The 16,904-nt window shown below is 34.8% G+C and overlaps 3 protein-coding genes across 4 annotated transcripts; 1 reads left to right on the forward strand and 2 right to left on the reverse strand.

Moving 5' to 3' along the window:
- Positions 1 to 890: 890 nt before the first annotated feature.
- Positions 891 to 4,054, forward strand: BHLH071 (beta HLH protein 71). The gene is made up of 3 exons (XM_007039410.3): positions 891 to 1,872; positions 2,486 to 2,905; positions 3,474 to 4,054. Exons 1-3 carry the CDS (start codon positions 1,477 to 1,479, stop codon positions 3,570 to 3,572), a joined length of 915 nt encoding a protein of 304 aa, XP_007039472.3. The 5' UTR covers positions 891 to 1,476; the 3' UTR covers positions 3,573 to 4,054.
- Positions 4,055 to 6,773: 2,719 nt separating this feature from the next.
- Positions 6,774 to 8,703, reverse strand: LOC18606022 (E3 ubiquitin-protein ligase Os04g0590900). The gene has a single exon (XM_018117285.2). The coding sequence runs from the start codon at positions 8,089 to 8,091 to the stop codon at positions 6,979 to 6,981; it is 1,113 nt and encodes a 370-aa protein (XP_017972774.1). The 5' UTR covers positions 8,092 to 8,703; the 3' UTR covers positions 6,774 to 6,978.
- A 3,919-nt stretch (positions 8,704 to 12,622) lies between these two features.
- On the reverse strand, positions 12,623 to 15,321 carry LOC18606023 (RNA-binding (RRM/RBD/RNP motifs) family protein). 2 transcript variants are annotated; one of them, XR_001927075.2, is made up of 5 exons: positions 14,920 to 15,321; positions 14,701 to 14,799; positions 13,900 to 14,187; positions 13,161 to 13,364; positions 12,623 to 12,971 (listed from the first exon to the last, which is right to left on the reverse strand). XR_001927075.2 is itself a non-coding variant. In XM_018117287.2 (4 exons), exons 1-4 carry the CDS (start codon positions 15,271 to 15,273, stop codon positions 13,260 to 13,262), a joined length of 846 nt encoding a protein of 281 aa, XP_017972776.2. In that variant the 5' UTR covers positions 15,274 to 15,321; the 3' UTR covers positions 13,069 to 13,259. The 2 variants fall into 2 exon arrangements, 1 of the variants encoding a protein (XP_017972776.2); XM_018117287.2 differs by lacking the exon at positions 12,623 to 12,971 and having other exon boundaries at positions 13,069 to 13,364.
- Between the last annotated feature and the right edge of the window lie 1,583 nt (positions 15,322 to 16,904).

The following is a 16,904-nucleotide window of genomic DNA, read 5'->3' on the forward strand; positions in this document are numbered from 1 at the left end:
TCATCGTTCACGGACGAATTAAAAATATACTATAGATTAAAACAAAAGTAACAACACAGGACCCGATATACCAATTGAATTATTGTTTTAAAATCAACCTTCGTAATTATTGAAAATGGGTAGAAAAACCATACTTATTGCTTTTTTTGTTGTGTAGTTGGTACCATGATAGCTAGCATTATATACAAAGAGAGCAACCCAAGCACAGAGCATTCGTATCAGCATGTTTTGATGTTTGGCACAAAGTTGCAAATTCCATTATGACTCTGTCAAGCCTCTAATAAGCAAAATTTTCACAACGCAAGCAATCATTATTCACAAACGTTTGTTTAGCAATTTTTTTCATAAGATTTTTGGGCTGGTTTTTTGGTCTTTTTGCCTTGTTTTTGACTAATATCAGTCATTTTTGGATCATTATTTTACTGAACTTTGGGTCATCAATCATTTTCAATTACATATATATTTATTTATTTACCATTGTCCTTTTTTCCATAATTATTTTCGGTACATTTGAAGATAAAATTGATTGGGAAAAGAGGATTTGAATATCAGAAACATCTCATGTCCTTCATGGAGGAGAAGCACGAGAGGCTAAGCGGCTACTCCTTGGGTGCAGCTTCTCATTTCATGAATATCTCGCTTTCAAAAAGCTGACATCATCGGTGTGGGTGCTTTCCAGTGATCATGAAAGTCCTGAAAAAAGTCACTTTCCATAAATCTAATAGGCCTTTAATTTAACCTAAGCCCTGATCGTCATGGGTTTGCAGTCCTGTAGCCGATTCCACTGATTCTCACATTTCCATTACTTGCATTGTCTGAATGGCAAAGTCAGATGATAAGCGGCCTAGGTAGAATCCAATTTTCATGAACCAAACTAGAAAATTCAGGAAAAATATTTTGCCAATTATGCTGCAGAGATGGGTTGTCAAGCACATGTTAAACTTTCCATGTAAATAATGTGTATGAGAATCTAGGGTGCGTGAGCCAGTCCTTTTTTTCTCTGCAAAAAACAACACAGATTTGAATGTGAAGAGTAGCTTTTACCCAGCTTGTTGTGTTGTTGGTATGCATATTTCAATATAGATTTGGGTCCCCCACACACTCCATTGCAGGGGCTGTGCCAGTATTGACAGAATCTATGAAATCGGGAAGACAAAACCCAAAACAAGGATGAGTGAAGAGCTTCTTTCTTTTTCCCTCACTTTTTGTTTGCAGAAAAGAACTTCTCCTTTTCCCTGCCCCTCTCACGTGCACCATATATATCTTTCTCTCTCTATACATTACCCTACCGAAACCCCAAAGCCAAAGCCCCTCCTAGCCTCATTTTAACCTCTCTTTCGTCTCTCCATCTCTCTCTCAAAATTTCAAGCGCTGCTGGTTTTGTGCTAGCAAGTGACTTTTGTCTTTAGAATGAAACTAGGAGCAAGTTTCCAGTATTTCAAGTCATATTATTCGGAGGTGTAGATTGTGGAGAAAATGGCACTTGAAACTCTTTCTTCCAACGAGCTGTTAAACTTCATTATCTATGACACTATATCTGCAACCCCATATAGCAGCCATGACTCTTTAGTCACTGATTTCTCACTGGAAAATGGCTTCAGTATTTCCCAAGAACAAGCTAGTTCTTTGAATTGCTTTCCACTGGTGACTCCGCAATGCCGCTCAACAGGAGTGGAAGCTGCTGACCGGAGGCCGAACTTGGCTGTTCAAGGTAGGAAAAAAAGAAGGAGAAAGCCGCGGGTTTGCAAGAACAAGGAAGAGGCTGAAACACAAAGAATGACTCACATTGCTGTTGAGAGAAACAGGCGAAAGCAGATGAATGAGCATCTGGCTGTTTTACGCTCCCTCATGCCTGAATCTTATGTCCAAAGGGTTCGTCTTCTCCATCCTTTTTCTTTGATCATTCTTGAAGCATGGTTCAATTTTAGAATGTTTTCTTTTTCCTGTTAACTCCACTACATTACCATATATTATTTAATTACTGAATCCATTTCTTTAAGAAAAATTGCTTCTCCAAGGTTTAAATAATTGAGACGATATACTTGAGTTGTAGAACTGTGATGTGATTCAGTACAGTTCTCCAAAAGTCTGGACTGATTGGATTCTAAAGCTAAATAATAGTCTGGCATAATGCTGGCAGCAAAATTTATTAGAACTAGTCAAGATAAAGTTCAGCTAGAATTGGCAAATATTAAAAGAATACTATTATTGCCTTTTGCTATACTTTGGATTATTCTCTTGTTTGCTAGTCATGTAACAACTGAAATTATAGAAGAAAAAAGCTGTTCCCATAACATCATGGAAATAGAAATTTATAAGGATATTGCAAAAGTGACCAGCTTTCTCCTCTATTATGATTTCACAAGAATTCCATCACCCCAATCATGATGGTCACAGCTTTACTTTCATTTGCGGTTTCAATATTTTCATCCCCTAGTTTAAAGTTATAACCCTTAAAACATAAATGATTGTTTGAATTGTGTAGGGTGATCAAGCGTCCATAGTTGGTGGTGCCATAGAGTTTGTCAAGGAACTTGAGCATCTTCTGCAAACCCTGGAAGCTCAAAAGCTTCAGGTACTGCAACAAGTAAGACCAGCCAGCGAAGGAACCACCAACTCCAAACTGCTACCACCACCACCACCACCACCATTTGCACAATTTTTCATGTTCCCTCAGTACACCTGGTCTCAGATCCCTAGCAAATTTACATCAAAGACCAAGGCATCAATAGCGGATATTGAGGTGACTCTGATTGAAACTCATGCTAATCTTCGAATCTTGTCAAGAAAAGGTCCCAGGCATCTTTCCAAGCTTGTTGCTGGTTTTCAGTCACTTTGCCTTTCCATCCTCCACCTTAGCGTCACAACCATGTATCCATTAGTTCTCTACTCTATCAGTGCGAAGGTAATATGTCAAGATATGCACTTTTCCCCCCCCCCCCCCCTCACCGCCATCTTTCCTTTTTAAGAAAAATAATATTCCCTTGAAATTTCAGAATACTCCTAGTATCAAAAATCTGTAGTCACTGCAGATTTTATCCGAATAAATATATAAAATGCTTTCAAAGAAATTAAAAATTGATTTATAATATGGTTAGTCCATCCATATTTTGATTTCCTTAATTTGAGCAATAAATAGCCTAGTCGAGATGGTCTTCAATTATTATAACACGGTGGTGTGGGCAAATGCTGTCTCTTCACCTGGCATATACTTTTGTTTATCCCTTGGATAGGAAAAATGTCATTTTCCACAAGTTTAGAAAAATCAAATAAATTTTTAGAAGTTATAGTAGTACTTAATGGCCTTGAAATTATTTTCATATGGGGAAAGATGGCAAAGAAGAAAGATTGTTTTTTTCTCACTTACTACTGGTGCTTCCTTTGTTTAATTGGCAAAACGTCTTCGTCTGTATAATTTCAGAAACTCTCACATGCACAGTTTTGGGCTAAAATTCGAAACATTCTGAATGCAGGTTGAAGAAGGATGCCAACTCAGTTCAGTAGATGACATAGCAGGGGCAGTTCACCACATGCTCAGAATTATTGAGGAAGACGAAACTGCCTTATGCTGATCAACTTGTGCTAGCTTACCCAAATTATCCCTTAGGTTTATGGTGAAATCCCATAATGCCATCACTTTTTTTTCTTCACTTCTTTTTTTTTTTTTTTTTTATTTGAGAGAGAGAGTGGGTGGATTCTGGCCTTCTGGGTTGGGTTGGGTTGTCAAGAGTTTCTGCAATTTTCTTTTTTTTTTTTTTTGGTTTAGTTTTTATTGTTCCTGTATGTAGTTTGAGTCAAATGAAAAGTGTGTTTTGAGTTTTTTTCTTAGTCTTGAATTGCCAGGATGTTCATCTGGTAAAGTAGGATGTTTTATTAAGAGTGCATCAAAATAGAAACTTTGTTAATTACTACTTGTTTTCCCCTTTAAATGCCAATGGGGATGGTCTCTCAGGTCCCATGCATGCTTACAATACGCTTTGTTTTACATATGAACCTGCAGCTGGCTTGCCTCTATCCCGTCTCCCAATAATGAATTAACCACACTTTCCAGTTCCACAGGTTGTCGAGAGTTCTTGATTCTATTGCATTCCTGTCTTTTGCACTACAATCCTTAAGCTTAATCCTATTAGATTAAAATTTAGGGTCATGAAATATATAGCATGGATATATATGTGAATGTTGAGATCTTGAGTGAAAAGAATTTTCTTTTTTTCTTTTAAGTTGAAGGAATGTTGAGACAATATTAAAGATAGTTTTGTAGGTTGTTCAGACAAGATATCTCTCACTCGGTGTATTAATGTAGTAAGAAAAACAACTTCGCAACCGAAAATTCACTAGAAAATTAAATGAAGTTTTTACTAGCTAGGTCTATTCTAGAAAATTAACTTAGTTCAAGACAAGAAAATGACATCCATTGGTGTAATTGTAATTGGTCATGAAACTATTAAATTTCTTGGTATCTCTACCTTGATACATAACGTTTACCCTTGTGAATTTAAAATTGTATGTACTGGTGAATAGATGTTTCAGCAGGAAGGCAGGCCATTCTTATACATGTTGTAAGGAATTGCCAGTGAAAACACCTTGGAAAAAAGTCTCACAAATTAAATTAACTTTGTTTGTTTTGTTCAATACCTTGTAAGAAAATCCAAGTACACAAGCATCTTGATTGGCTGGCCCAATGTGTCTTATCTCTCTCTTCTCACACAAGAAGACAAATTTTCATTTCTTTGGTTTTTAATCTCGGTGAAGGAAATGGAAGGTTGACATTCACAGAAGTTGTGCTGCAAGGGCCGGCCGGGAGGGGAGTGTGGCCTTGGGAAAAGTGATAGGGTTTTGTAGTTTACAAGAGAAAAGACGCAGAGGGTAAGAGGTTTTCGTGGGATCGACACATCTTTCCTTTCAGCCTTAATTTTTGTTTCTTTGTGTAGCAAGAATCTGTACCTTCATTAAGACTTATGTCTTCTTGTGTTATTAGACAGGGACGTCGGCGGATGGATCTTGACAAAGTTACCCTTACATTACTACTATATTTAACTTTGTTTCAAGCAGAAATCTTTATTTGGTGAAACTAACAGATTAGAACATTGAACTGGAAATAGATAAAATGGCTTCAAAGTGTGCATCTGTGTGATTTTTTTCAAATGATATAGAACAAGTCTGAAAACATCATCCATAGTCAATGTTGCACTTCAGCCCATTTTAGTTCAGACACACGCTCATTATCTTAAAGGCTCTTATTTCTTTTCCTTTTTCAATGTGAGATTCTATACTGCATACACAGGTTTTCTCATGCGTTCCTCCCAAAATTTACCTCCATGATGAACAATGTTTGTAACAACATATCCTAGTTGATTTTTGACGATGTTTGTTTTTCCCTTTAATGGAAATTTGAAAGTTAAATAAATTGTCTAAGTTAATAAATTTAAAATAAAATATTTACGTACGTATATATACCAAAAAATTTACATTTAGATTTACAGTTAAAAATAAAATACGTGCATATCTATTGTATAAACTTACATTTACATTTAGCTCGAAATACGATTGGCTTTCTTTGTAAAGAAATTTTTTTTCCCCTTTTAAGGAATTGCCAACACACATGATTGTCTGTATTTTGTTTGTACAATGTCATACAACAGTATCTTATTTAAACACTGTCTCCTCTCCAAGTCCTTGTTAACCACATTTGTCACTAGGAAACTTTTCCATGCAGCTTTCTCTTTGCACATTACCCTTTTTGTGCTTGTTTTTTTAATTTGGAAAGGCTACATTCCATATGTGTAATTACTCATGCCTTATCTGTCATTGCAAAATGTGATGAGTACCATTTTTGCTACTTAGTCATGTTAATATGTATGTAACACATATCTATGTATGACCATGCATGTGGAACATATTGCCAAATGAAACATGGAGCAAACAGGACTCAACAATCAAATAAAAAGGAAAAAAAAATTTGTATTTGATGTATCATCATTGAATAAATTTTATACATTATCAGTACATTAAATTTTGTTATGTATAAATAATATACACAGACAATAATAAACTTTTAGGCCCCAATTTGTTGGCCTAGGAACTCATTTGGGCCAGAAGAAGCAAGCTCTTCTTGAACCCATTGTCTAATGGACTTCGGTCTTAGTCTGGGCTAAAGATAATTTGGATTAAAAAGACCAAAAAATGGGCTGTTCAACATTCCCAGAGCCTCATCTCTCTAAGAACACATCAGGCCGAGAAAATTAAATCTACCTGTAGGGGGATGAATGATCTGACTTGGAAATTCCCTCTAGACGTGAAAACAATTAGGACCATCACTTGTTTAGCAAAAACCGTGTTAATCTAATAAAATTCTTGTACCATGGTTAGGTCGGGATGAGTGTATATCCAAAAATACCCGCCCCCAGTGACTTAAATTTAATCATATTCGACTTATTAAAAAGAAAAAAAATTCAAACATAAAGTTAAATTCATGTATATATATATATATATATATATATATATGTATGTATGTATGTTTGTTTGTTTGCTGTAGATTTGCGGTAAAAGGACTTAGGCTGGTTATATTATAGATTTGTATGGTTGATGATGATGGATATTTTTTGCTTTTGTATCTTCCTGATTTCTTGTTTACTTTTATTTCTTTCCTCCAGTTCCCATTTAGATACATCAAGGAGTACTTTGGTATCAAACCAATGGTCAGGAAAGAAAGTTTGTATGTATCGAATTGATAGAAAGTGGAAGCAAATTGTAACCAGGAAGTAGAAGCAATGGGAAAAAGAAAGAAATATTACTGACAAATTACACATTGAGATGTCTTTGGATTTCATAAGAAGATTAATATATAGTTCTTACTTAGGCTAACAGAGTATCTACATCAATAAATAGATATAAATGTAAGACAGTCACACAAAATCTCTTTACCTCTTCATGATTATACTGCTATGAATATGATCGGTTTCTGTCAGAAAGCTATATTTAGAGAGGAATAGCTGGATCTCTTACTCTTCCTTGCCTAGTGAGAAAGAATCTACCACTGGAAAAGGATCTCTTCATTGCAACAGGGTTCATTACACAGTGCAACACCCTCATTTTATTGCTAAGCTTACTGCCTTCCGCTGATTGTTTCGATGATCCGGCAATACCTGATGAGAAGTGGCACTCTTCGACTCTGCTGTCTTCCTCTTGATTCATATGCAAAATGTCAGCAACTGAAAGTTGGCTTTGACATGGATGATCCATGGAAACTGATCTTCTCATCTGTTGATAACTTTCTTCTCTAATCTCAATCACGCTGTCTCTTCCTTGCGCGTTGCCTAAATCGCTGAAAGCACGCGATGGGGTTTTTGGCAATCGACTAAGATCACTCTGAAATCTGTCTACCTCCTGCATACTCCTCCTTCCTGAGTCTTGTGCAGCAGCTGCATATTCGTTTGTCACGGGTTGCCTATCCTGCAAAGATTCATTGCCTGGAGGACTTTCTGTCACTGCAGGTGGCAATGGAAGTGGTGAAGCACTAATAAAGATTATATTAGCACGGCACAAAGGGCAATTTGAGTGAGACCTAAGCCATGTATCAATGCAGTGGACATGGAAAGCATGGCTGCATTTTGGCAGAAGCCTTAAACTCTCATCTTCTTGGAACTCACTGAGGCAAACAGAGCAATCAGTTCCTTCAATCAAACCATCACCCTTTTTGTATTTGCATACTGTAATCGACTTGATCAAAGCCTCATCCAAACCGGTTGTTGAAGTCTGCCATGGCTCATGCACAGATGGGCTGTGATTGTCTTCCAATACTTCACCAGGGTCATGATTCTCTCTTCTTCTTGATGGGTCAACATTCCCACAATATTTAGATATTATTGTGTAGTAACTTACTAAAAGAAAAGCACTGGCCAGAATGCCAATGATTGCAATCACAAGAGGGGAGAAATTTGGGCCTGAATCATCATCAGGAAATTCTATGGGAGGTGGAGGAGGGAAAATGATGTAGCACCATTGTGGACAATACAAGCTACAAAAACCTTGAGAGCAGTCTTTGGTGTTCATGTATGGCACCCAGGTTCTTGGGTTACCGATAGACCCCATGACAAGTTAAGGAAAACTCTACTGCATTAAACCTACTATCAATTCTAACATAATATCTCTCTTCTTCCTATGCAGGAAGGTTTCAGTTTTCAACAACTATATAATGAGGATGAATAAACAATTTAGACCATTTGCATTCAACCCCTTAGACAACAAAGACAAAAGCTGGAAATTTACAAGAACCTATTTCTAGAGACTCTTCAGAAATAATAAGATCATTAGTAAAGAAAGTATCAAAAGATTACCTTAAAAATGATGCAAACAGGATGGCCTGAAATGTTTTCATCTAAGAAACGGTTAGAACAAAAAGAGCAAAAACACAATGCATTACAATTGGACACTACATGTGAAAGAATGCTAGACAGAACAGAGTGTAAGCCTGTGAGGGGCTCCTGTGATGCAAATTTCATGAAGAGACAAGAAGGGGTGGAAAAGCAGCCCAAGGGGCTTACATGGAAAGCAAAGCGAAGACAGCCAAAACAGGAAGAGAGGTACAAATGGGTATTTCCTTTTTCTTCTTTTTCTTTCCCTTCTTTTCTTTTCTAGCTCTTCTCTCTCTCCCCCTCCTTTTTTTTTTCACTCTTCTTTTGCTATCTTTTGTACGTGAGGATAATGGTATGTTGACTAGGGGGTGATGTTGGTTGGGAATTCATAAAAGTAATCAATGCTTTTATTATTATCGAAGCCGGTAGCAGTTGAAGTGAATATATTGCATATTTCTCGTCTTTATAGTTATAGGTGGAACTGCGGAAGCTTGTGATGACTTTACATGTATTCCCTAACCGTAAGTTAACAAGATTTAACCCAAAAATTCTGTATATCTGAATGACCCAATGAGCCGTCAGATTGGGTGTACCAGATGAAAGTTCAATAATGCAAAACTACTAGTTTTTTGGCACGAAAGGAAAGTAATGATCTAGCTTTTTGCCATGAGGGAATTTGTGCCCAAATCCTGAAAAGACAGGTCACATAGTCACAGTCTCCCAAGGTAGGCCACAAGACCAAATATTTTCAAGGGTTTGGGGTCAAATATAATCCTTGTTTTCATCACTTTATTTTCTTGACCTTAGTGAAATGAAGCTCCAGGGCAAGATGTAGTAGCCTTTTTCATGTTATATAATAATAGAAAAGCCCAACAGAATAAAAAAAGTAGGAATATTTCCTGAGACACTAAGACATAATTATCCCAAGAAAAATAAAACGTAATGCTCCATTGTCTCTTCTAAATGCATCAAATTGTTGCTGTGGGGGCCTCGGCAAAAGATCTGTAAATTCTGACCGAGATGAGCATCTATTCTCCCACATTTCATAATCCAAGTGCCACTTCTTTTCCTTGCCATTGAAGCAAGGGACTTCGATTTTCTTACAATAAGACTAAGGTAGGAGCAAGTAAAAGAAAGATGGAACTCAGGTGACACCCAGAATGTTTAATCAAAAAATGACACAAAACTGTTTTCCAGGTCGATTCAAAGATATGAAATGACTTTTCTTTACTAGGTAAAGTTGTTGTCAAAACTAAAGATATAGAACAATGAGAATTAGGCGGTTTTAGTCAATGAAGAAGCCTTCTTTTAGTCAAGTGTGGTGACCAAGAAGCCTCTTTCTCTCTAACCAAACATCATAGTGTCGTCTGCCTTTTCTCTTCTTTTCATTTCTGCTTTATCAGTGGTCTCTCTCTCCAAAGTCACACCAATCCTCTAAACCCTCAGTGGCCTATCATAGTGACCTATTAACTTTAATAATCTTTGCCACCATTTCTTTTTTGCACTTTCCAAAGCACCATTTGTATAAACTTCTGATAATCTTATGCAACCAGAGAACCATTGTCTCACCAACCTGTCAAAAAATAGTTTGTAAAAGAAGAAGCAGGGAATGGAATTTTATGATACAAAGAGATAGATGTGCCCACCATACCCACCATAGGGAGATAGGTCTGAGATAGCATAAGATTCCAATTAACTAGGAGGAGAAAAAGTAGATTAAATTAATCATCAAAAATTTGAAAAGCCTATGATCATTATGTGTTAAAACGATTCTGATAAATGTAATCATAACAAGAATAATACTAATAATAATAGTAAGATATTACCGAATTAGAATATAGATGTCCTTTTTTTTTTAAAAAAAGTTCTGTTTAAAGTATAGGTATTTAACATGATCATGTTCCACAATCCACAATAGTATCAGTTGAAGTAAAAAGTTTGCTGTAGAAACTGATAAGAAGTGCATTCCTGAGGTGGAAGACGAAAAGATAATAGTTCCAGCCATGCGCAGTGAAAAGCAATCAATGCAAATGATAGAAATTAACATTCAAACATCCGAGTCTCAAGGAGTAATGAAATGTTTGATGGCTGGAAAAGAGTCTGGGTAAAAAACATATGGGGGGTGGGGGAAAGGGGTTTTTATGCAGTGCTGTGCTCTTATTGAGAATATATGAAAGACGAGAAAGCATCTTATGAAATGGTAATTTCATGTCAACTGAACATTGTTGAGGTCAAAATGACATGTGGGTTGGGCCGACTGGAAGGATTTTCTGGTCGGGTCGAATGGTGATTTTCTCTTCAAATTTAAGTCAATATGTGTTTGGGAAAGAGGAGGCAAGAGGGAGAGAGAGTGAGATCATGTGTTTTGGGACGTATACTCAAATTTATATATAAAAAAACAGGTGTTTATTTTAACAATTCATCATACGAATCGCTAATGATAGCTGTCAGAAATATTTTATTTTTATATAATCATAAATCTATGAAATACATATTAATAAAAGTACTTGATAAATCTTTACTTGATTAGGTTTAAAGTCTCATGATACGGTATAACAAACATAAGTATGATCCACGTAATTCATAAGTTACATTGTCAAAAGACACAAATTTCTTTTCTTCCCTCTTGTCTATCTTGAGCCCATTAAAGGAAGAAACAAGTGGGAGACTTCGTGTGGGCGCAAGAACATGCGAAGTGTGAGTACCATTGCTAGAGTGATTGATGAACTGGCATGCCAAGTTGCAAGGAGTCGTGCCTGACTCCCATTGCAAAGGAAACTAGGAAACACCATACGATCCCACAGAATTGTGGGGTTGCTTATTTCCTGCAGAATTCAGCATTCAATGGCTTCTGGTGCGCCACTATGTTATAATATAGCTAAGAGACACTGGAGACGACTAAATTTGAGTCTTATCAACAAAATTAAATGATGAAATGAAGAGAAGCCGCTTTTTGGCCAACCATTAAAATCAATTCCCCAACCTGCAGATGAAAACATCATCTCTCAAAACTGATCACTTTCAATCTTTAAAACGGATGAACAACGTGAAGCTTGCTTAAGTCCATAAAACCCTTGGTCCTAGGAGAGTTAGCAGTTAGCCATTATTATTTATTAATTACTATTCTAAAACACTATGCACATAATAATTAGTTTATGCTTCAAAGCCTCATAAATTTACGAAGGCCATTTTTCAGCTTATACGGCTGCAACGGCCTCATTGTTTATGCCGTCTCAACAACCTGATTGCACATTGCAACCCTACTGGATTTCCTTATTAATGCAGAAGGCTACTCGACCATGAAAGAACGGCAAGATATAGTTTTCACTATTCACTCTTTTAGATAAGAAAGTGAAAATTGGAAAGACAGGAAGATTGAAACACTACTTTCTGGCATCCAATAAAAGTAGAATCTTGATGAACTTGCACGCAAGACTTCAAGTTGGGTATGATCAGCATTTCCCACAATTATGCGTTCACCAGTCAAAACATGGTCCAAGTTAAAACTGCTCTTGGTATTCATATATTGCATAATTAAGCTAAAAAGGAAAAAGGGTGAACCTAAAAGGCAGTTTGTATGCTCAACTACATCATAAAGATACTGTGGCCGCAAGGAATTATTCAGACTCCAAGAGTAATTGGCAACAAAAGGCAAAACTTTAAGGTACAATGATAATAAAGTCGCATGGTACAGCCAACCTGCCACAACTTTATAAAATTGAAATATATAGCACATACACATCTAATAACAAAAATGTAAAAATGACACATGCACTGTAATCTGATTGAACAATGACACTGGCATAACTAATGTCAACATGCTTTGTTCACAGATAAAACAATAAAGAGAAGGTATACACACTTTTCACAAGAATACAATAGGCTAATATCCTATCCTGCCATATAATTTTTGTGACATTAGCACAAAAATTTTCACAGATTAATACTATGACCTTCTATGATGCAAGAGACAAAGGCAATTTAAAAGGAATTTCCATGAAATCGTACATGCAATACAAAGCAGAGAAATTTAACAAACTTAATGAAATGAGGAAAAAAAGGTAAAGTTCACCAATGAAAAAGGATGAATTATTAGGTGAAGTTAAGCTGACTAGGCTAATGAAGAAGCATTTTCATTTTTTCCAACAACCACCAGCCGCCAACAATAAGAGGAAGTAAACACTGTATTCTCATCCCAAAAGAAATCAGCTGGTAAATGGAAAATTAAAAATAAATAAAACATTAGAAACCTCGACAGAGACAATTCATTGGTGACATAAAGGATGAAGGCTTCATAGATGTTATTCCAAAATGTTGGATGGATCTTGACTAAGAATCCACGACAAGAAACACTTGAACAAAAATTGATCTGACAACATATAGACTAAATCAAACCGATCCCACTTGTTAAGAATTTGGAGATATGATGGCATCTCATGGAAAGTCAAATTATCATGCAATAACCACAAGGTTGCTCTGAAAACTAATTACCCGCACAACATCGCTCCCCCTACTCTTTCTTATAACCAACCCTTTCATTAGCTACCAGCAGAGGTCAATGGATTAGCTCCAATGCTCCATGCCACATTTCATTTTTTAAGACAAAATACCTCATATCTGCATAATGCGACCAAAGCAAGGTGTTAAAATGGAAAGCTGGAATAGACATTTCTCTAAATAATCATTCAAGACAAAACAATTCCCATCTTATCAATTGAATACATGTAATATGCATAATAAATAATATGGAACTTTATAAAGATACAAATAAAAGGAAAATTAGAGAGAATGTAAACATTTACAGACCACTTCTATAGGCAGGTGACAAAACTTTCGACTTAAGTCTCATTTGTACACTAATTTGCAAAAGAAGGAGAAAGATGAGGTCCAAGCGAAGATCTAAGACTAGTCAGTTTGACCCTCACGCTCCTTTTCCTCTTTCTTTTCACCTCCAGATTCATCAACATTCCTTTCACTGAATTTTAAACGTAGAGGCCGATCCATCAATTCCTACAAAAAGAAGAATGATGAATTCCTTAAAACCATTTTTTAAGAAAAAGAACAATAAATGCCAAAATATTGGAGCTAACAAGATCAAAAGGCATTGATGTATGACAATGTTTATGGTCAAGCTGGTTCTTGACTTTACAGCTTATGGTTGTTTTAGGTTACAAAATCAGCTAGTAACAATTAAGAGGTAAGGGTTCAGATTTATGCCTGAGACTTGAAAGGAGAGAAAAGTGTAGCTATCTAGTAAGAATTATAACAAGGTGGAAGCTATTAGTGTGACTACAGAGACAAGTTTCTGTGAAGTGATATATGACACTTTTTATTGACAGAAAACATCAAACTTATGTCCTAGACAATCTCACAATACAAAAGAGTTCTACTCAGCTACCACCTTCATAAGCCTCAACACAAATGTAGTTAGCCTGGGGATCATATAAACCAACATTTAAGGTCTATGGAAAGTGTTTTCCAATAACAAGCATTAAATTGTGGCAAAGGATGCAGAGTGCTGAAAAGATGGATTCAATTTGATTACCTTCCCATTTAGAGTAGAAATTGCAGCGTCAGCTTCCTCCTTTGTGGCAAATGAAACAAAGCCATACCCGGCAGACTGTCCTGAAGGGGTACCAAAAATAACCCTAGCTGCAACTGGGTTAAAGGCAGAGAAAAATTCTCTGAGATGACTAGACCTAACTTTCCAAGCAAGATTGGACACATAAAGCTTATGGTGCGTCTCACGAGGAGGAACAATTGGCTGTGGAGAAGGTGAAGGTTTCTTGAATCTCCTAGCAAACTCTACCCTAATAATTCTCGCTGACACTTCCTGCACCAGAAATCATACATCAACATGCAGAATAAGATACATACAATGGAAAGCAATTCTCTTGTTTTATTCCTGATGACAATGTATTTCTTTTTCCTTTTTCATTTTTTGCTCCACCACAAGCTCATACAACAAAGGTAACCCTCAGCCTTCCAGAAACCAACACTCCCATGGAAACAGGCTCAAACCCAGAGTTTTAAAAGGAACTCTCCCTTAAAAGAAGAACAGGTGTTAATTAATTCACAGGACATAATTGAATGTCTTAAGAATTATTAATCATTCATGTATACACCTCAAAAAGACTATCACAAAAGATTTATTTTAGTCCAATGTAACAATGAAAATGTGTAAAAGGATTTATATTTTCCCTCGGGAAATAAAAAACCAAGTTGATTAACCTTTCAGAGAATAAATGAGAGAAATTAAGTAAAGATTATAGAAGACAAATTAGCCTTTAATCATAAAAACCAAACAAAAGACTAAATAAAATTAAAATTAAAAAAAAAAACTTACATGAGAATCGAGTTTATCGACAGCAGCCTGAGCTTCTTCTCCAGAAGCCATTGTCACAAATGCAAAGTTCCTACTTCTTCCATCTTTTTGCTTTATAATCTAAATGGCAATCCACATAACCAAAAAACCCATATCATAAATCATTACAAAAACTAAAAGATAATAAAAAAGGCAATTAATTTAATAAAAAAACAAAAGTTTTATAGAGAAAGAAAGAACCTCAACATCTGTTACGTTTCCACATTGGCCAAAGAGATCTTTGATATCAGCAACCGTACAAGACCATGGCAAATTCAACACAAAAAGCTTTCTTTTCACATTTGATTTCTGGGTTTTCTCTGTTTCAGCCTCTACATTTACTTCCTGAACTGTAGAGCAGAGTAGAAAGCCCGGCTTCTTTCTGGAATTGGTTAAAGAAGAGATGGAGAAACTGTGGGAAAGGATAGAGGCAGACTTGGAAATGCCGGAAGTTAAGCAAGAGAGTCTTGTGGGTTTGGGACACAAGAGGGATTTGGAGGAAGAAGAAGGGCAACGTGAGAAGGAGAGTCCTGCAACTGCTTCAACGGCCGCCATTGTCTTAGAGTTTTCGAGTTTTCGTCAGCAGGAAAGATTTCAAGTGGATAACAAGAGTTGAGATTTTTATTTGGCGGGTTAACATGGTCATTTCCTTTTCTGATTTTTCTTTAAAAAAAAGAAATTATGCAAATTGAGAGAAAATGACAAAAAAGAAAAAGGAAGAAAAACAAACAAAAAATGATCTGCACTTTCAAAAAAAGAAGGAAAAGCATTTTAAAAAAAATAAAATAAAATTAGTATAGATATTTAAATAGAAGAAAAGTTAACTCGAATTAGATTGTTAATATTCTTTCAAGATGAATGTAATCTAAATTCAGAACAATCCATCTATGTTTTATTTTGTAATTTGAAAATGTATTGATCAACATTAATTCTCATCTTACTTTTTAAGTTATTATAGAATTTGAATTCAATCTTTTTATAAAGTTTATAACTTTTTAAGTTATTATAGAGTTTTGAATCTATTTTTTTGCATAAAAACTATAACTTTTTAAATTATTATAAAATTTTAAATGCATTTTTTATAAAAATTATATTTGATACATTAACGTAATCAACCCATTCTACTTAAGGACAGACCTCTCTGGTACATTAAAAGTCACTCAAAGCACTTAACAATGCTAATATACCTCCTCCGTACAGAATTTTGATTTTTGATTCATTAGATGCTCGGACTTTTCTTTGTTTATTATGGTTCAAAAGAGAGACAATAAAAAGGGCATTTAATAAAGGGATTTTTTTTTACAAAATAGAGAGACAAATTGAAAAAGAAAATTAGAGTAACATTTTAATCTAATTAAAAATTTAAAATTTTGAATATTTATATTTAAGGACTTCTTAACTTTTAATTTTGTTTAATAGTAAGGTGTCACTTTTTTATTGATGAATTGTGTATCAAATATAAATATTTCTAAGTTAAATTATACAATTAGTCATTATATTTAATTTTTATACAATAATTTGTAAAAATTAATTTTTTGTATTTTTTTTTAAATTAATAATATAAATCTAATGTATTAAAAAAAATTTATTATCTATATTGATATGATGTTCGGTTGTATTGACGTAATATTTTCTTGTTGATGTGATATTGAATTTAATGACATAACAATGATGATGTGGTATTTTACAAATGATGTAATAATAATGTAACCAATAATTGACATATATTTTAAAAGTGTGAAAATGAAATTATCTAATGTGAACTAATAGTTCTAAACATGATTAAAAAAGAAACAAATAAAAAATATAAATAAGTTTTTAAGATTTAGGGAAAGAGTATTATAAGATGAGGAATTGAATTTCTATAATTTAGAATTTAAAGTAGTAAAAAGAGTATTGTGAAATAGATAAAAAATATCATGTCATCATTAACAGGTCATCGTATTCATGTGAATACCGTGTCAACATAAATAATAAAAAATTTTTATTACTATTAATAATTGAATTGATCTTGTCAATTTTAGAAAGTATAAAGATTTAATTTTTACAAATTATTATATAAGCACTAAATTTACCATTTAGTTAAATTATGGAGCTAATTGCATAATTTTAACCATCTTTTTAATATACCTTTTCCAATATTATAATAATAATCTTGAATTCTAGTTAAATTAAAATACATAAAA

The sequence above is a fragment of the Theobroma cacao genome, chromosome 3 (genome assembly GCF_053813885.1).
Source record: "Theobroma cacao isolate CCN51 chromosome 3, ASM5381388v1, whole genome shotgun sequence".
NCBI classification, from domain to species: domain Eukaryota; kingdom Viridiplantae; phylum Streptophyta; class Magnoliopsida; order Malvales; family Malvaceae; genus Theobroma; species Theobroma cacao.